The 20246-nt window shown below is 36.5% G+C and overlaps 1 protein-coding gene across 2 annotated transcripts; it reads left to right on the top strand.

The window, feature by feature from the left end:
- The first annotated feature begins 10732 nt into the window (after positions 1-10732).
- LOC107922011 (translation initiation factor IF-2, chloroplastic) lies at positions 10733-19692 on the top strand. Of its 2 annotated transcripts, none has more exons than XM_016851837.2 (12): positions 10733-12409; positions 12534-12566; positions 12843-12956; positions 13152-13301; positions 13435-13533; positions 13613-13675; positions 14115-14270; positions 14392-14457; positions 15810-16046; positions 16649-16924; positions 17567-17755; positions 18993-19692. In XM_016851837.2, exons 1-12 carry the CDS (start codon positions 10979-10981, stop codon positions 19152-19154), a joined length of 2976 nt encoding a protein of 991 aa, XP_016707326.1. In that variant the 5' UTR covers positions 10733-10978; the 3' UTR covers positions 19155-19692. The 2 variants fall into 2 exon arrangements, with proteins under 2 accessions (XP_016707326.1, XP_016707325.1); XM_016851836.2 differs by having other exon boundaries at positions 18981-19692.
- The last annotated feature ends 554 nt before the right edge of the window (positions 19693-20246 follow it).

Here is a 20246-nt window from a genome sequence, read left to right as displayed (position 1 = left end):
TTGCTTACTCAGTCTGCTCCACTGTGTCCTCAGGGAGATAAGACCTGATACGGTCTACTCTACTGGAACTTCAGAGAGATAATATCTTTTTTATTTTAATCCGCTGCACTGTAATTTCAGGGAGATAGGATTAGTGGCTTCAATATACTCCACTGTAACCTCAAGAAGGTAAAATCTGCCATCCTCGATCTGCTCCACTACTGCTTAGGGAGATAAGATCTGTAATCTTCAATCAATTCCACTGCTGCCCAGGGATATAGAATTACTGGCTTCTATGTACTCCACTGTAACCACAGGGAGGTAAAATCCGTCATCTTCGATCTACTCCACTACTGCTTAGGGAGATAAGATCTGAAATCCCAACCTATTTCACTACTGACTAGGGAGATAGGACTTGTGGCTTAAATCTGCTTCCCTACTCCTGGGGAAGATAAGATTCGCTATCTTCGATCTGCTCCACTATTGCTTAGGGAGATAAGATCTGTAGTTTCCAACCTATTCCACTGCTGCTCAGGGAAATAGGACTTGTAGCTTAAATCTGTTTCCCTACTCCTGGGGAAGATAAGATTCGCCGTCTTCGATCTGCTCCACTATTGCTTAGGGAGATAAGATCTGTAATTTCCAATCTTCAACCTGCTCCACTACAACCGAGGGAGGCAACGCTTGTGCCTTAGATCTGCTTCGCCGTCGACGCAGGAAGGCGAGATCTGCTATCTTCGATCTGCTCCACTACTGCTTAGGGAGATAAGATCTGAAATCCCAACATATTCCATGTTGGCCAGGGAGATAGGACTTGTGGCTTAAATTTGCTTCCCTACTCCTGGGGAAGATAAGATTCGCTGTCTTCGATCTGCTCCACTATTTCTTAGGGAGATAAGATCTGTAGTTTACAACATATTCCACTGTTGCTCAGAGAAATAGGACTTGTGGCTTAAATCTATTTCCCTACTCCTAGGGAAGATAAGATTCGCCGTCTTCGATCTGCTCCACTATTGCTTAAGGAGATAAGATCTGTAATTTCCAATATTCAACCTGCTCCACTACAACCGAGGGAGGCAAGGCTTGTGCCTTCCATCTGCTTCGCCGTCGACGCAGGAAGGCAAGATCTGCTATCTTCAACCTACTCCACTGCAACCGAGGGAGGCAAGGTTAGTATCTTCGATCTGCTCCACTATTGCTTAGGGAGGCAAGATCCGCTATCTTTAACCTGCTCCACTGCAACCGAAGGAGGCAAGGCTTTGTTTTCGATCTTCACTGATCTGTTCTTTGGGGAACATAACCTGTATAATGAACCTAATTATGCCTAATGATTAGGATGACATGATCAAAATGAATAAAATGCTCCTAACTAGACATGTGTGAATGGTGTTTACATGAGTATAGAATTTTATTTTTTCAAGAATGATCCCGCTTAGGTTGTCATTACTCGAAGTTTATAAGGCTTTGTGACTGACGTGCTACAATGTCTTCTCGCTTGACTGGCTTTTCTGAAGAAACATTTAGCCAGGTTGCCCCCCACTGTAAACCTCAAAGTTTAATCCATTAGGGCGTACAATTTGTGCCATCATTCTCCCACTGCAATCTAAGGGTAGGAATATGTGCTTTTCCTCAATCCTCTTTTATCACAATTCAAAGATATAGGATCTTAATCTTTCTGGTCCCTTTACACCATTTCTAGGGTGCGTACCAAAGACTCATGCGCAAATGGAGGCTCTCTTCTCCGAGGTAACCTCTTCCTATTGCTTGGTGATCATTGCTTGCTTGTTTATGGCATCTTACCAATCAATGCATTTGACAACAAAATCCAAAGAGAAAATCTAAATTTAGACTCTTCTTTCTCAAATTTCCAACCATTAAATTTGGTGTGCTCTAAACAATAGTCCTGTCTCAGGTTCCTATATTATTTAGAAATTTTTCAGAGTAATATGCATAACTTCCTTTGTGAAATTTTTATTAGTCCATTGATCATTATCCCAATACAACATGCTTGCAAAAAAAAAGGGGTCATGCCAATGGATAAGAATAAAGTTGGTTCTAAGCATAGCTCAAAATGAATAAATTATCAAAAATAGTAAAGAAGAATAATAAAGAAATTGATTGGGAATGTATATCTTGGAAAAGAAAAAAAAGTATTCCAAGAACAACAAATTCAATATAAATAATATGAGAATCGGGTGCCCCAGATATCGCAGCTTGAACTTCTTTGTACAAACTTTCTGAAGACCATTCTGAGTTTGACATGTGTTTAGGAGATCTACATTGCTTTGTCGATGTCCCAAGATGTCGCCTATCCTTTCCTGTTGATTCAGGCATAGCAAGATCACCACATGCCCTAATATGATCAAAATTCGAGTTGTTCTGATCACCTCATGCCCCATTTTAATCAATATTTGAGCCGCCCTTTTCGGGTTTTCAACTCAAATCCCCTTTGGCCTAAGGTGCCCTTTGCGGGTTTTCCCCTTAGCCTCTCCATTTTACTTTTTCATCATTTTTCATTTTTCATTCACTTTTTTTTGACTCAAAGTCCCCTTTGCAGGTTTTCACCTTGGTCCATTTTCCTTCTTAAGGTGAAGAAATGCTTGACTGAATCTGAGTTTGCAGGATTTGGCGAGTTTTTACCATCTATCCTACTCAAGATCAGAACTCCTCTGGAAAAGTCCTTTGGTGTCCATTTTCCTCTAAAATCCTTTTGTGTAAGAAGGATCTTTCTCAACATTAGGTTTCCCTTATAGAATTCTCTGAGGTGAACCTTTTGGTTGTAGGCTCGCGTCATTTGCCTTTGATACACTTGACTGTGCTGCATAGCTTTTAGCCTTTTCCTTTTGACCAGATTGGATTCATTCTGCCCCATCCAACTCTTAGCTCAACTAACACCTGGAGAGAAAACATTTTTATTGTAATGGGTAGAACTACCTCCATCCCTCAAACCAAAGAGAATGATGCTACTCTAGTAGGAATCTTGATAGATGTTCAACCAACAATGAGGGCAAATGGTAATTTTTCATGCCCGTCCTTGTAAGTCACAATCATCTTTGCAATTCATTGTCTTGCAATACAGTGACAAACCGTGGTGTCTGATTTTGAATTGATTACAGCTCTCAGCTATCGCGTTATCATTCAAGTTCAATACATTTTCCAATACCATCCTCTTGGAATTCTATATCGGCATATGATGACATTGACGTATGAAGCAGCCTCTAATGATCTAAAAAATGAAGCAATACTCATTAGAAATCTTCGATAATGGTGATGTCCATGCCCCATTTTGCTCAAAATTTGAGTCGCCCTTTTCGAGTTTTCAACTTAAAACCACATTTGGTCACAAAGCGCCTATTGAGGGTTTTCGCTTTGGCCTCTCCTTTACTTCTTTTTGTCATTTTTTATTTTGATCTAGATTTTTCTTTTTTCATTCTTCTTTCTTTTTCTCTCATTTTCATATTTTTATTTTGACTTTGATTGATTTTTTTTTTTACTTTTGACTTTGATTTTTCTTTTTTTTTTCTTTTGTTTTTGATTTTTTTTGAATCTAAACTCATAGGATTAGGCAAGTCCTTGTTATCCCTTTTGACCAGAACCAATATTTTTCTTGATAAAGCCTCCCACATAAGATCCCCCATTTTCATCTTATATGCGAAAAACCTTCTTTGGTATCAGATTTCTTTCATAGAGCCTTTTTAGGGCGCAGCTACAACAAAAAACTTTGGATCTTCCTCTTTAATCAAAGTAAAATCCATTAACATCTTGAAGGGATGGAAACTCGACTTCAAATGGGCAAAGCTATGCTGACTCCACGAGAAAGGCATTGCCCCGGCTAAGAATTGCATCGTTCATACGGTAAATTTCTGACATCGAGCTATTGTGCAGATTTCATTATCAACGTTTAACCCGGGCATATCCTGTTAATACCATACAAAAACATCTTTGAACTCTAGAGTAACTTAATGAGGTTTCACTTCATCTTTGTGGTCACGTCAATTCTAATCTTCATCCGGCTCATAATTTCTAATGGTTCCTCGTGAGGTAGGATCTGTCTATCCTCTTATTCTACTATCGTCAACAAGTACGGAGATAAGCTACGATCTATGTCATTTTCAAAGTCATGAGATCCCTCTAAACACATGCCTCGCTAAAAAGGAAAACCTGAGTCTGTAGCAGCGTCATTCATGTAATTGATATCTAGGGACCCATAATAAGTACCAAAGAATATACAAAAGAATGTATAAATTTATGAATAATTATTTGTACAATATGATAATGAATGAATGAATGATGTGGAAAAAAATCCAAAAGAATGAAATAATCAGAAATAATTATTCAAAAAAGAATGAAAGAACATTGGCTCAAAAGTGATCGCAAAGATGTATTTCATTAGAATAATAAAGTTCAGACATGAGCCTATTTCACAAAGGAATTTCTATCATTTTTAGGCTAAAACAAAAAAAATATTCTGAACATTACTCTAAATGAGCTCTAAAAACTACAGGGATTTCTTCCGCAGTCTAATTGCTTAGAACACTCCTAGGGTTATAATGGCGGATATCTAACAAGGTCCCTTCTTCAGTTGCTTTTCGTCGATGTGAACAGTTCCCCCTCTTCTTCATGCATTGCATTCACTCAATTTATCAATTATGATTGGGTAATGGATTTTTCGCACTAAAGGAATCATCAAATTTAACGACGCCCATACTGATAAGCCTTTCAATCACTTGTTTAAATGCAATGCAATTTTCTATGGAATAGCTCGTCATTCTCGCATGATAATCGCATTGTGCATTTGCGTTGTACCATCTAGGGTACGGAGGCTGTGGAGGTTTAAAGTAGAGAGGGGCAACAATGCGCGCATCGAATAAGTTTTGATACAGCTCCTTATACGACATCGGAATTGGCGTGAACTAGAGGTTTTCCGTGCCATGTTTCACATAAGATTTTTGTCTTGATGAACCTTGTTAACTAGCAATCACTTTTCTTGGCTGGTTCACCGTAATCGATTTGTTGTAGGTGCTCGTGTTGTTTACCTCATTTTCTTTTCTTCTCGAGGCTGACCTTTTGTTACTCTCTCCTGCTTCTATTTTCCCATTTCTTATGGCATTTTCAATCATTTCGCCATTCATGATTATATCTGAAAAGCTCTTCGAAGTGCTTCCCAACATGTGAGTGATGAACGGGGCCTTCAATGTGTTGATAAAGTGCATCGTAGTTTCTCTTTCTAGGAGCGGCGGCTGGACTTGGATAGCGACTTCACTCCATCTTTGTGCGTACTGCCTGAAACTTTCGCTTGGCTTCTTTTCCATATTTTGCAAAGTGATTCTATCAGGCACCATATCTGTCACATGACTGTATTGCCTCATGAATGCTTGAGCTAGGTCCCTTCATGAACCAATCTTGGTGTGGCTCAAATGATTGTACCATTTGGACGTTGCCCCTATCAAACTGTCTTGGAAGCAGTGTATTAGCAGCTGATTATTGTTAATGTAGCTAGTCATCCTTCTACAGAACATGGTGATATGGGCTTCGGGGCAGCTAGTCCCACTATATTTCTCAAATTCAGGCATCTTGAACTTGTGATGGGGTACTAAGTCTGGAACCAAGCTCAGATCTTTTGCATCAATTCCATGGTGACTATCGGCGCTTTCCAGGGCTTTGAATTTTTCCTCCAACCGTTTACACCTATCCTCCCATTATTTTGACAGTTCGACGTTTGCCTTTCCTTCCTCAACTGCTTCATCAAAATTTGGGACGGCAAGATTAACCGGATTATCACCAGGGTTAGGACCTGATCCAGCCAGAAAGTTCATCGGTATTGAAACATCGGTTTGCAACTGCTGAGGCCCAATTGAAACAAAGGATCTGCACGGAGGTACCTCAGTCTGAACCTGCACATGTAGAGGCGTAAAGCCTGGAGGATAGATAGGTCTATCCTTGTCATCATCATCATCATTTACCATAGGACCTTTCCCCTTATTTACACCTTTAGCCAGTAGATGTGTCAATTCATCCATCGCATCTTTTTGAGCCTTGATCAATTTTTCCATCATGTCTTTTTGAATTTTATCTAGCCACTTTTGCATTTGTACTTGTAACCGTTCTTGCATATCCTTTTGCATTTGCTCCAGTTTCTCTAATCTTTGATCCATTTCCTTAGTTTTACGATGAGTACCGTAAGGGTGCTTGATTGGTTGATTTTTTAGATTAGTTGAAATAAATTTACTTAATTAGACCCTTTCAATGGACTTTAATGCATGTAATGTAATGTAATGCAAAATGCATGAAATGAATGCCTAAAGAGACGTTGATTCTTATTCAATTACATTTAGGAAACTTCACTAGAAAGCAAATTCCTTTACATAAAGTAAATGCATGTACAGCCTCGCCCTTATATTCCAAGAGACAACATCAATCTTTTTCTTCATCCGCATGTTTGAGATAATCTCGCCAATTTCCAATAGACACAACTGCTAGCTTCTTTTCTTGATCTTGGTCACGATCCATCATCTGCTCATCTTCATAAAGCTCGTCAGCTTCTTTAAGGGAGTTGAAACGTCGAAGGCTCTTGGACAATCGTCTCGAACCCTTAAGCTACGAAGTAAAGGTCACGAACTCTTCATCACCCTTCTTGTGTTTCTCAGAATATATTCAGGCAGTCGTATTGTTTTCTACTTTATCAAGGAATTCGTATTCGATGACAAGCTTTCTAATTTAGTAATCGGACTTGAATCAATATCTCTTTCCTAAGATGCAAATGCAATGCAATCAAAATACAACAAGAGTTGTTAGTACAAAACATAAGCAAACAAGGGAAACAAAAGGACCTAGTCAGGTAACCACTAAGGATTTAGAGTGGCTCTACCTAGGATGGGTTCTTAGGCTATCTATATGCGGTTTGGCTCTAAAGTCAAAGTATCCGAACCAGCAGATTCCTCGATTTCACCCATTATAGGCTCATACAGACCAAGTTTGGTTCAGGGGAATACATTTCCATATGGCTGGACGGAGATGAAAATCTCACGAAGACATAGGTACGGATGTATTCCGAAAGTGATCCACTATCCTGCACGGAGGTGAAAACCTCACGAAGGAGTAGCTTCTCACTCCCACTTAAAAGGGTAAGACTAAATAATCTTTATACAATATGATGCCAAAATATAGAGCTGAATTTACAATAATCATGCAAACAAATGCAAAGAGAAGATCCTAATTTTTTCAAACCAAATTTTTAATTTTCGACAATAAGACAAAAACAATCAATTTTACGGCCTGACTCTCTTATACTCCCCAGTGGAGTCGCCAAGCTGTTGAAACCATTTTAAATTTGAAAAAAAATGGGGTTCGACTTTTAAAAAATGAAAATTCTAGGAGTCGCCACCGATCTTTTATTGAGGTGTGATCGGATCACCTTGAAAATAATTTTAGGTCTGCGAATTTTGAGAAAACAGGTTCGGGAGTCGGTTACGCACGAGGAAGGGTTAACACCCTCGTGACGCCCAAAATTGGTACCGAATTGATTGTTTAATGTCTTAGTGTCGAAGTTTTGAATAGATTTTAAAATACGGTCCTTTTATCTTGAATAAAATGAATTGGATGATAAGGCTCGCTGATTTCAAAGAAATAAATTATCACACTTAGTAAGTTAGAGTGCAACATTTCAAATCCTCAGAATTAAGTTTATCTTTTGACTTTTAAAACCTATGCATTTTGAGAAGGATATCTGATTATTTGGGTCAAATGAGAAAATCAAAACCTAGTAAGTTAGAGTTTGATTTCACAAAATTCCTAAATATCGAATATTGCCTTTATTTTTATTTTTTGGAAAAAATCCTCATCTTGAGAAAACAACATGTCATATCCAATGTGTTAGGACACAACGTATCGAATTCCCGAGAATGAGTTTTTTTTATTCATATGCTTTGATTAAAGAATAATCTCGGTTATTTAGATTCGAAGAGAAAAATTGGAACCTAATACGTTAGGGCTCAATTCTTTCAAGGATCCCAAATACCGAACTTTGTGTTATCTTTGAAAAACTTTTTGAATAAAAATGCTCTTGATACTTGAGTGATATTAAACGTAATTTTTTAAACAAATAAAAACAATGGAATAATAACGTACAACGCGAGGCGATAATTCGTAAACCTATATGTTAATGAACACAAATAATCCATAAATACCAATAAATAAATACCATACACATAAAGGCAATAATCTCACATCACATGTAAATATCAACATTAGTAATTAAAACCTAATAATAATAATAATAATAACTAAGAAACAAGTAAATTAACACAAACACCAACCCAATGTACAAGTTTTGAAATAACCAAAAAAACATGAAAGAAAGGAAATTGTAAACCAATAAAGTGTAGGTATACAAATTTTAAAATAAATAATATGCAAGAAAATTTAAAATAGATAAAAAATGGTGTTAAAAAAATATTATGTGAAACAAAAATATCTAAATAAATCTTAAAGTAAATATTACAAATGAGGAAAATCCAAATAACTAATATATAAAATAATAATATCTATATATATGTTAATCTAAATAAATAATACATACATGATAATACATGTAAAAAGTTGAAATGGGTGAAATATAATAAAGTAGGTTTTTAAAAAAGAAATAAATTATATATATATATGAGAATAAGTAAAAATAGAATAATATGGGATTAATAATATATCACAAATGGTATATAAATAATATTAAATTTACATAAAAATATATAGAATAATACATAATACATTTGAAGAATGATACATGAAACTTAAAATAATTATATGATAAATTTAAAATAATAATATGTGATAAATTTAAACAACATTCATAAAGGATTTAAAATAATATTAAGCACAAATATAAAAATAAGGTTAGATTTAAAAATTAAATATATCAAAAAATAATGAAATATAAATACTTAAATAAATTAAAAAAGAGCAAATGAAATCAAGCTAATAAGGATTAAATTGGTTTTAAAACAAAATCAGAAAGAAAAAAGTGAAAATAAAATAAAATTGAAGGACAAAAATGCAGTGCGCGAATAACATGGGGGACTAATTGGGAAATATTCCCCATCCTCCCAAAACGCAGCTCTGCGATATGGACTAAAATGAAGCAAAAGATAAATGATAGGCCAAATTTAAAAGAAGTGAAAGAATTGATCCGGATGTGCTATAAAAGCAGGAGGACCATTTGCGAAAATATCCCACTGAAGCGAAAACACGCGGATCCTTCCCCTGGGTCGGGTCATCGCGCGGGTCACTGAGGCTAAAACGGCGCCGTTTTCGGAGCCATTGAAATACTTAAAAAAAACAAAAAAAACATTTCTCTTTTTATTTTCAAAAAAACAGAGAGGGAGACAGGGGTCTCCCTCTCTCTCAGCCTCCTTTCCCACAATAAGCTTAGGCTTTCGGCCATGGTTGCCACCGTGGCTTCGCCGTGGAACTGCCGCGTCTAGCAACCAGCATCGCACGAAAGGGGCTATTTTGAGCCTCCCCTTTGAGCCCTGTTCCAAGGCCGAATCCTTCAGGCCCGAAGTTTGAAGGAAAAGAGAAACCCGTGCCCTCCCTCGGTCCAATCTCCGCGGCCATAAAGGGCTTCCGGCGAGGGTATCAGTAGGGCAATTCTGGGTAAGTCTCTCCTCTCCCTCTCCTTTATTGTTTTCTTTTTATTTAACAAATTCGTAAAACAAAATAAAAATAAAATAAAATAATAAAAAACGACGAGTAAAAATCGAAAAAAATCAACCTCTGTTGTTCTTATTTCCGATATTCTATGATATGTCCCCCAAAAATACATGCCCTTGTTCGGGATTTATAAAAAAATACAAAATGCTCTTCTCTCCTCTTCTTTCTGTCTAGTGCTGTTGTTTGTTTTACAGGTACGGAGCCTGTACGAGCTGTGGATGTGGCGCAGCGCGTGGAGGCGTGGTACGGTTGCTGCGGCGCTGGGAATTTCTGGAAACCATATGAGTTTTCTGTTTCTGATTTTTCTTGTTGGGCTGCCTCGTGATTGGGCCAGGGTTTAGGCAAAGTGGGGTTAAATTTAGTTGGGCCACTTGGGCCTATGTATTTGGACTGTTATTTTATTTGTGCAACGGGTCGGGCAAATATTGGTTATTACAATTTTCATGTCAATTTTGTTAATATTTCATTTTTACCTTTATAGGCTTGATTTACGGAAAGAAAATTTTGAAACCGTATTTTTTGACATCACTAAAAATCAAGTCGTTATTGTCTTGGTTCAAAATAAAAGGTCGAAGACGGAATTGTTGATAGAACCCGGAATTGTTTTATTGACATCTAAAGATTGGCTCTATCATTTGGTGAACAAGAAATTGATTTATTGAATATGTTATAATAAAAGTATAATTGACTTATTAAATATGCTTAATATAAATTTAAGGATGAAAACTTGAGTTCATTTTATTGACCGTAACTGTATACATTAGTGAATATTAAAAGTAGACATTATCTTTTTGATATAATTAAGTGTTCACAACAATTTCCTAAAACTAAGAAAACTTAATCTAGAAAAGAAGAAGATTAGAGACAACAAAGGATTCAGAATGAATTGAGATGGACCGACAATTTAACTTAAACCTAAAAATTCCGTTTTCCCGTGAAAACCAAAACAAGAAATTCCCAAATTTATTTTTATGGTGTGCCAATGTAAGAACTTTTTTTTTTTTTTTTTAAATAATGCCGGTTATTAGCCTTATCACAAAAAAGGACCCGAGGGAAAATAAATCGACAGGCTGAGAATTAGCCACACATGACATTACCCACAAATATGTCGAGACTCGCAGACCCCGGTTTTTAGCTTTGCTTCTTCCCCATAACCTCCACCTCACAATTTTATCATTTTGCCCAATTCCCCGATAAAAGATAGAGGTAAGCCTTTTTTCCCTTTTTCTTTTTTTAGTTTTCCTGGGTTTCTTTTTATGTTTCTCCTAATTCAGATGAAAGGATTCGCTGTGCTATGGTAATAGTTGTAGGAACAATGCCTTCTTCTTCTTTAGCTTCCCTTGTTAATTTGGGAACCCTTAATGCCACTTTCATTAATTATTTCTCTGAACCTATTTCGTCCTCTTACTATTCTTGTGTTAGAAGAGTTTCGTTGTCTAAAAGAAGTTTTAGTAGGAAATGTAAATGTAAATACTCTGTGGCACCCACCGATTTTGTTGCTGAGGCAAACAATTCCTCTTCTTATAAAGATAGTGATGCTGAAATTGTTCTTAAACCTGCCCCCAAGCCGGTTTTGAAGTCCGAAGGGGTGAAAAACGATAAGGGTTTGTCTTGGAATGCTGAATTGAGTGAGGGTGAGGATGAGGATAAAGAAGAAAATGAGAGGAATAAAGTGATTGAGTCTTTAGGTGAAGTATTGGAGAAAGCTGAAAAGCTGGAAACCTCTAATGTAAATGTTAATGTGAATGTGAATAAACCCAAAGCCAGTGGTGATGGTAGTGGTTCGGGTGGTGGCAAAAAGGCTAAGACTTTGAAAAGTGTGTGGAGGAAAGGGGATACTGTTGGGATCGTGCAAAAGGTTGTTAAGGAGTCTCCTAAGGTTAATGATAAAAAAGGAGAGGGGAAGGTGGAGTCTCAAGGTGAAAGTGCTGCTGCACCTTTGAGACCTCCCCAACCACCTGTAAGACCTCAACCTAAGTTACAAGCTAAGCCAGCTGTAGCACCTCCACCTGTGGTGAAGAAGCCGGTTATCTTGAAAGATGTTGGGGCAGGTCAAAAGTTAGAGTCTGATACAGATGGGAAGAGTAAAGAAAGAAAGCCTATTCTGATTGATAAATTTGCGTCAAAGAAGCCTGTGGTTGACCCTGTCATTGCTCAAGCTGTATTAGCTCCTACAAAGCCAGGGAAGGGCCCTGCCCCTGGAAAGTTCAAGGATGATTATCGGAAGAAAAATGTTTCTGCTGGAGGTCCTAGGAGGCGCATTATTAGTGACGATCTTGAAATTCCTGATGAGGAGACATCAGAGTTGAACGTGTCAATACCTGGTGCTGCCACCTCAAGGAAAGGGCGGAAATGGAGTAAAGCTAGAAGGAAGGCAGCCAGAATCCAGGCTGCCAAAGAGGCAGCACCTGTTAAAGTGGAAATTTTGGAAGTTGGAGAAAAAGGCATGTCAGTAGAGGAGGTAGCATACAATTTGGCTATTGGTGAGGGGGAAATTCTTGGATATCTGTACTCCAAGGGGATTAAACCAGATGGAGTGCAAACTTTGGACAAAGACATGGTAAAAATGGTGTGTAAGGAGTATGAGGTTGAAGTCATAGATGCAGACCCTGTTAAGGTAGAACAAATGGCAAAAAAGAAGGAAATTTTTGATGAAGATGACCTAGACAAGCTACAAGACAGGCCTCCTGTTCTCACTATAATGGGTCATGTTGACCATGGGAAGGTTAGATGTAACGCTCAGCATATAGAATTCTCCTGTTCTTTTATTTCATTTTGAATTGAAGTAAGAAACTTTTCTTAAACACTAGAGCTTACTGATTTGTATTTTGGTTATTTATGCTTTGCAGACAACTCTTCTGGATGTTATCCGCAAAAGCAAGGTGCGCGGAACCTTGATTAGTCTGATACTTGTTATGTTTTTTTTCCATTTGAAATTAAGAGGAACTTTTAGGTCATAGGTTTTACTTGCTCTGGTTGAAAATTTTTTTTATTAGTTATTTATTTTTGCTCTTTCATGGTGGTGTGCAAGTGATAAAATGATTCTCTGCATAGAAGTATTGATAATTTGGTCAATTGACACTCAAAGCTTTATGCAGTTATTAACTAGCAAAACACATTCATTATCAAACTGAAGCCTAATTGCTGGATATCTATAGGTGGCTGCCTCAGAAGCAGGTGGTATAACACAAGGAATTGGAGCATATAAAGTTTTAGTACCGATAGATGGCAAGCCACAACCATGTGTTTTTCTTGATACTCCTGGACATGAGGTAACACAATCACTAGGAACTTTCATCTTTAAAGTTCTTTTTCTGCTAGGAATAGCTTTTCTTTCCCTTTCAGTACTTTTTTTTTTGCTTCAGAAACTAGTAACCTTCACAATAATGCTATAGTACGGTAAATCTTAAATGCAACTTACTTGCAATATCTTGTCCCTAGGTGATATCTATTACATGTTTCTGTAGGCTTTTGGGGCAATGAGAGCTCGTGGAGCACGGGTTACTGACATTGTGATCATTGTGGTGGCTGCTGATGATGGGATTCGTCCTCAAACAAATGAGGCTATAGCTCATGCCAAAGCAGCTGGAGTACCAATTGTCATTGCTATAAATAAGGTTTGTTAACTATAAGGTCATTTTTGTTCTGAAAATCGGAATGCAAGTCTACTCTACAGGAAATTTTGGTGCTTGCCCATGCTCTAAATGTTGGCATTAAATATGGCTAATGTTATTCATTCTACTGTAACAGATAGATAAAGATGGAGCTAACCCAGAAAGAGTTATGCAAGAGCTTTCTTCGGTTGGACTAATGCCAGAAGTCTGGGGTGGTGACATCCCTATGGTTCAGGTTTAATGATATGTTATTTATGTGATCTTTTCTGATTCATGTGCATTCTGGATGCTTATGTTGTTGTCTGCTATTACAGATCAGTGCTCTTAAAGGGCAGAATATAGATGACCTGTTGGAGACTGTAATGCTAGTTGCCGAGGTGTGTACTATTATTGGCTTTCCTGCATCTTGACAATTTTGCTTATTACCATGGTTGGCTGTCAAAGTATGCAGCATATCCTTAGTTACTTTTTCTTCTCTTTCTAAGTTTCCAAATCATTTTGAATTTGTGCTTTAGTTCATTTTCTTTATAAAATACCTTCTCAGCTCAAGAAGTATCTCTCCTAAGGAATAGACTTTTTTGAAGTTCTACTAATAGGACCAATTAATGATGTCATTTGGCACTTTTGAGTTAGAACATTTTGAGGAGCAAAATCATTTCACTAAAGCATAAAAGCTCAATATGATTTGAGGCCTAGGTGGTGATATATTTGGTGAAATATTTCGAATAATATGCGAGTTTTCTGTGTCCAACTTTAAGCACATAATTAGCTTGGTTACTGTTACTTCCAATATGACCTTCACCTGGACTGTTTCAGTTACAAGAGTTAAAGGCTAATCCAGATCGAAATGCAAAAGGCACAATAATTGAGGCGGGTCTTCATAAATCTAAGGGGTCTGTAGCTACTTTTATTGTGCAGAATGGAACCCTTAAAAGAGGGGATGTAGTTGTTTGTGGAGAAGCCTTTGGAAAGGTTGGTAAACTAGAGCCACACTCTTGATCATTCGAATATGAAAATTCTCTGCTTGCAATATGGTATATGCTTGACATTCTAAACCTATCTGAAGAGAGTTTTCCACTATATCCATGACCAGGTGCGTGCTTTATTTGATGATGGCGGAAATCGTGTCGATGAGGCTGGACCCTCAATACCTGTACAGGTTAGCAAATTATTATGTTTCCCTTTTAATTTACTCTGTTTGTCTTTCTATATTTGACTGCTTTTTTTTATTAAATTTGAAAGATGCTAATAAACCTGTTGCTCTAACTTGAGCACAGATGAGGAAATTCGGACCTCATTGCAGAATGGTTAACATTTTGACATGCAGGCTGCAGCTTGATTTCCTTATGTGGCCCTTGTAGTTGGAATTTAGTTACACATGTGGTTTGAGTGCGAGGGTGTAAGTTCTTTGCATTTGGGGCTGTCAATACAATATAAGGAGACATGATTTTGTTCAGTGCCACCTTTATCTTCAATATGAACCACAGAATCACCTTTAAGAGAAAAAACAATTCTCAGATTCTACACTCCTAAATTATCTGGACTGTAGGTATAAATCATGCTAGTTTTTGACCATGGATCCACCCTGCTAATTGACAATGTATGAATATAGTTGAGTCTAAAAGAGGGATTTGGACTTCTTAATATCATCTATAGCCTCAATTTATGTGGTTGCCTTAGCAGTAGTTACATCTTTGTGAAGCAAAATAATTGTAGCCTAGTAGAAATTGATGGATTGATGGTGATGATTTGTGAAGCAAAATAATTGTAGCCTAGTTAGATCTATGTAATATATTTGTATAACATGATAAGTAAGATGAGCGAAGTTGTTCATGAAAGTACCCCCGAAATACATAATTGTTGTGCATTGATGGTGATGATTTGAATGAACAGCAATGTTTGTGGATAAGAAATAGAATCAACTTTAGAGATTGACTAGTTAAGGGTTATTCTGGAGAACAACAGACAAATCATAATTGATCAACAATAAACTGCTTGGCTCCCCTCACCTTTTTTCTTCTCCTTTGAGGAAAATCTGTGTTGTTTTTCTTATAGAATTGGAGGATTCACAGAATCAGGACTCATTTGGTACTCATCCAAAGCATTTCCTGAAGTGTTTCTGTGATGATTACGCTATACTGTTTATTCCAAATGTGGGCTTGATCCACATTCATTCTCTCTCTCTCTCTCATAATTACATCCCAGTCATCCTCAAGGCCCCTGTAGAAAAGAGGAGAAAAATGGAAAAAAGGAACGTACATAAAAGAGCATGTGGACTACTATTTGGTGTACAGTTTGCATGAATTTGCATTTTCTGAACTCGATAACATGCAAAATTTATTGCTTTTAGATTGATGTTGCCAGCATATTTCGAAACTAACCAGTAGCATGTTGAAGAATTCTCCTGAATTTCTGTGCCATAGCTTCTATGCGCTGGCTCTGTATGTCTATTATTATAGCATTACTCTAGGTTTGAAATTTCCCCTAAGAGATCTGGTGTGTATGTTTCAGGTCATTGGTTTGAATAATGTTCCACTTGCTGGTGATGAATTTGAGGTTGTTGATTCCCTTGATGTTGCACGTGAAAAGGCAGAGGCATGTGCTGAGTTGTTGCGAAATGAACGTATGTCAGCCAAGGCTGGGGATGGCAAGGTCACACTTTCTTCTTTAGCTTCTGCGGTGTCAGCTGGAAAGCTTTCTGGGTTAGACTTGCACCAGCTAAATATTATCTTGAAGGTTGATTTACAGGTATGCTCATCAGATTTACACAGAGGAAAACATCATGCAAGGTTATCCCGTTCATAACATTGTTAATTTGAGTGTAATGAAATTTGAAAATGCACACGGATGACTTGGCCATCTGTGTGAATTGCACATAATTTTTGTGCTACTGTGTATCAATATTATAAAGAGTTAATGAGATGTTCAGTGCATGTGAATTGCCTGAGAATGAAATGGGGCCAAAAGAGAGGCTCCTTCCCCATGATAGATAGTGCAAGGGGACACAGGTGATTGGACGATTTGAATTATGTGGGCCAAATATTAGATTTCAGTCAATTAACTTGTCTTCTTTTATGTATTTTTTTAAAAAAATAAACCTTTTCTTCGTTTGATAAAAAGGAAAAAGGAAAAACTTGACTTTGTCAGTTCAGGCTGTATCATCATTTGGAGAAAGTACCCAAAATTCATCTTGGTATTTCTCTTCTTACTTTTTGGTTTATTGCTTGATGCTTGTGCTGAGTGCTGATTCCTTGAAATGGAATGAATATCCTCCAACATTCTTGTTTATCTTTTCTTTGTTTCCACTGAGCACTATAATTGCTATAACTGTATCTGTTTTCCACAACCAGGGATCCATAGAGGCTGTCAGACAAGCATTGCTGGTGCTCCCACAAGACAATGTCACTTTGAAGTTTCTTTTGGAAGCAACAGGAGATGTAAGCACCAGCGATGTCGATCTTGCGGTTGCTAGCAAAGCTATTATTTTGGGATTTAATGTAAAGACACCAGGTCCGGTTAAAAGCTATGCAGAAAATAAAGGTGTTGAGATTCGGCTTTATAGAGTTATCTATGAACTTATTGATGATGTGAGGAATGCAATGGAAGGACTCCTGGAGCCTGTTGAGGTTAGTCTAATGTTTTAAGTATTAATATTATGCTATCGCGGTTCTAAATGAAGCTGTTTGGCATCTGATTTGGTTCCTGAGTCAAAATGTATATGGATTTAGGGCAATGGGAAGAAGGGAGAGGAAAGAGAGGGATGGAGTGGGGAAGAAGGGGCCTGGCCCTTGTTTGGGAAAGTAGAAAATGGGAAGAATGGATCATGGAGGGAAACCCTGTATCCCTTTCATATTATAGTTCCGTCACAAAATCCATCTCTTCTTAATTTTATTCAAGAAGCCCTTAATTCAAATTGCCTGGATCAGCTATTTGTATACTTTTATTTCTATCTATGGCTATTTCTCTTAAAATCCTTAGTAGTCATATTCTTTTACCTTGATCAGTCTCTTCTACCTGTATTTGTTGAATGCGCGTAGAAGTATGCTGGGGCAGTGATCCTTCTCTCACTTTCATTTTTTGATTTACTTTCTTTTGCTTCTTTCTTGTTGTTCTTCTTTAGTCTCTTGTAAACAGTGAATTTACTTTGATCTGGTGTAGCTTTGAACTTGAAGGCTTTAAATTCTTGGGTCATGTACTTGCTTTTCCTTTTGTATGTTTAAGATTTCCACCTTAAAGATTCAGAGTTGATACTGCTCTTCTTTTGATAGGAACAAGTACCAATTGGCTCTGCAGAGGTTCGGGCTGTTTTCAGCAGTGGTAGTGGTCGTGTTGCTGGATGTATGGTAACAGAGGGAAAGATAGTGGATGGTTGTGGCATCCGTGTCATTCGAAATGGTCGCACAGTCCATGTCGGTGTTCTTGATTCATTGCGAAGGGTTAAGGAAATTGTTAAAGAGGTATACTGTTGATTGATAGTACTGTTTTTTTTCTTTTTTTTCTTTGTTCACATTTCTATCATCATCTCTCTTTAATATGAAATTTTAATGCGTGCTGACTCTTCCAGTAAACTTTTTCATGTCTTTCTCATATGTATCTGCTGGCATATTGGCTAATACAGATAAGTATGTGAATATTATGTAATAATTGTGCTTGGGAGGATTTGATGGGTTTGATATGCTGCCTAGTAATTTGACATAAAGATGAGAGAAAAAAAATCAAAATAATGGATAAAATTGCATATAAAGAGATCCGCAACCATAAGTTTGTATGTTGAATATTTAGATGGGAGATCATTATATATTTGATTAATAAGTCAAGTTTAGCTAAGCAGTGGGATGAACAAATTATTGAATTCTTTGGACTTGTTTCCAACTTGGACTATATGAAGTGTGGTAAGGTTTGTTTTGTAAAGATAGCAACCTGCATTGACGATTTTCTTAGAAGCTGGGTGATCCTCAACTGAATTTGAATGATAGACTGAACTTATGTTCATCTTTGATTGCCTTTGTGGTTGGAAGTGTTTTGCCTTCGAGTGTACTTTTGGATCCTTTTCCCCAACCAAAAAAAGTTCTTTTTTTTTTTTTTTTAAAATTTATTTTTGTATGAATGGTATGATTGACAATTAGGAATTTTCTTAAATTTAAAAAGTGTTTTTTAAATCTATTTTCTTTATTATACTTTCTATAATAATTAGGAATTTTCAGTTTCATGGGATGCCAAGGATAGATTTTGATTATAGTATATATATTGTAGCATCTAATTGTAGTGGGCTTCTCCTGTTCATTTGTCTGATGAAATGGTTCTAATTCAATGCCTTGGAACATCTTTTGATCTTAGTATTTTACTTGTGAGTGACCCAATCTTTGTCCTGATTTTTGTAATGTAAGATCCAGTGGCATTGCTTTTAATGCCTTTGCCTTGGTTTTGTTAATCCTTTTCATTATGTTGAGAAATGTTTATGGAGGCTACTTCTGTTACAGGAAGTTTAATGTTTGGTAAAGTTGGATTGTGGTCTTGGTACTTCTAGATCATGTTTGAAGATGCTTTTCCGAGAGATAGTAGGTCAATCATCATTCAAAATGGCTATATCAGCATCAATATCTTCAGCTTTCTTACTAAAATTGTCTGGTTGATAATTTAGGGGATGAGGGAATTCTTATTGGTTTCATATTTAGTTGATAGTTTTTTGGACAGGTAAATGCTGGTTTGGAGTGTGGTATGGGAGTGGAAGATTATGATCAATGGCAGGAAGGAGATATTCTTGAGGCCTTCAACATGGTTCAAAAGAAGCGAACACTTGAAGAGGCATCTGCTTCAATGGCAGCCGCACTGGAAGGAGTAGGAGTCGAGTTGTAGAATGACACAGGCTTCAAAAATCAGATCAATTGGTTTTCTTGATGGAATCAAAATTTTCATGAAAGAGGCAAACCACCATGTAGTGTGTCTACTGCTGCTTTGGCCATTGCTCAATGTGCATTGATATAAGAGATTTTGCCTCATGCAACTTATTTTGGAATGCAGCATGTTGAGGTTTGTGGACATGCAGATTTTTGCCATTGTTGTTTTATTTTTATTTAATGTATGCTGTATATATTAACATCTCATTCCAGCTTTGCATTTGGAAAGACTGGATAGTTAGTTACATATTCCACAGGATTCATTGTAGAAAATACCTTGGAACATTTAACCCAAAATGGGGAAAAAGGAATATAGTTGGACAAGTGTGGGATAATGTCTTGAAACTTGCTGGGGCAATCTGATGCATTTTCTCATCCTGTGAATCTGTATCTGTGAGCAGAGTTTAAAAAGAAAAGAGGGGATTTAACCATCGGTCGTGAACAAGTGGCTCATCTCATTTTGGTATTATATCAATGGGCAAATATAATTTTTAGTACCTATGCTTGGTTTTAATGTTTGTTTTGGTACTTATGTTTTTTATGGTTTAAATCGGTTCTCGTATTTTGTTTCATTATACAAAATGGTACTTGGGATTAATGATGCTAATTCTTTTAGGTTGTCTAATGAATATTTAGCATGTGATAAATTTAATATTTGACACATGAGAATAATGATGTCAAAGTTAGTAAAAAAATTTAAAATATAAAAGCATAAATTAAAAATTAAAAATTTATATAAAAAGTTAAAAATATAAAATATTTTTTTATAAAAAAGTATAAAAATATTTTTAAAAAATTAAAAAAATAAAAGATTTTTATAAAAAATCAAAATTTTTATAATTTTTTGTATCAAAATAAAATTCTTTTATAATTTTCGTTGGGAGTTATTAATTTTCATCATTTCAACCATTCAATGAGGATAGGCAATTGGTTTGAGTATAAATTATTAAATTTAAAAGGTTTTCATTTTTGTTTAAAATTATATATTTACCTCCGGTTAAATAGTTCAAACAAATAAAAAAAAAATTCTATTCAAATGTATTTGTTTTTG

This window comes from Gossypium hirsutum, chromosome D01 (assembly GCF_007990345.1).
Source record: "Gossypium hirsutum isolate 1008001.06 chromosome D01, Gossypium_hirsutum_v2.1, whole genome shotgun sequence".
Lineage (NCBI taxonomy): Eukaryota > Viridiplantae > Streptophyta > Magnoliopsida > Malvales > Malvaceae > Gossypium > Gossypium hirsutum.
Note: the sequence above shows the minus strand (reverse complement) of the source record. Positions and strands in the feature narration are given on the sequence as shown.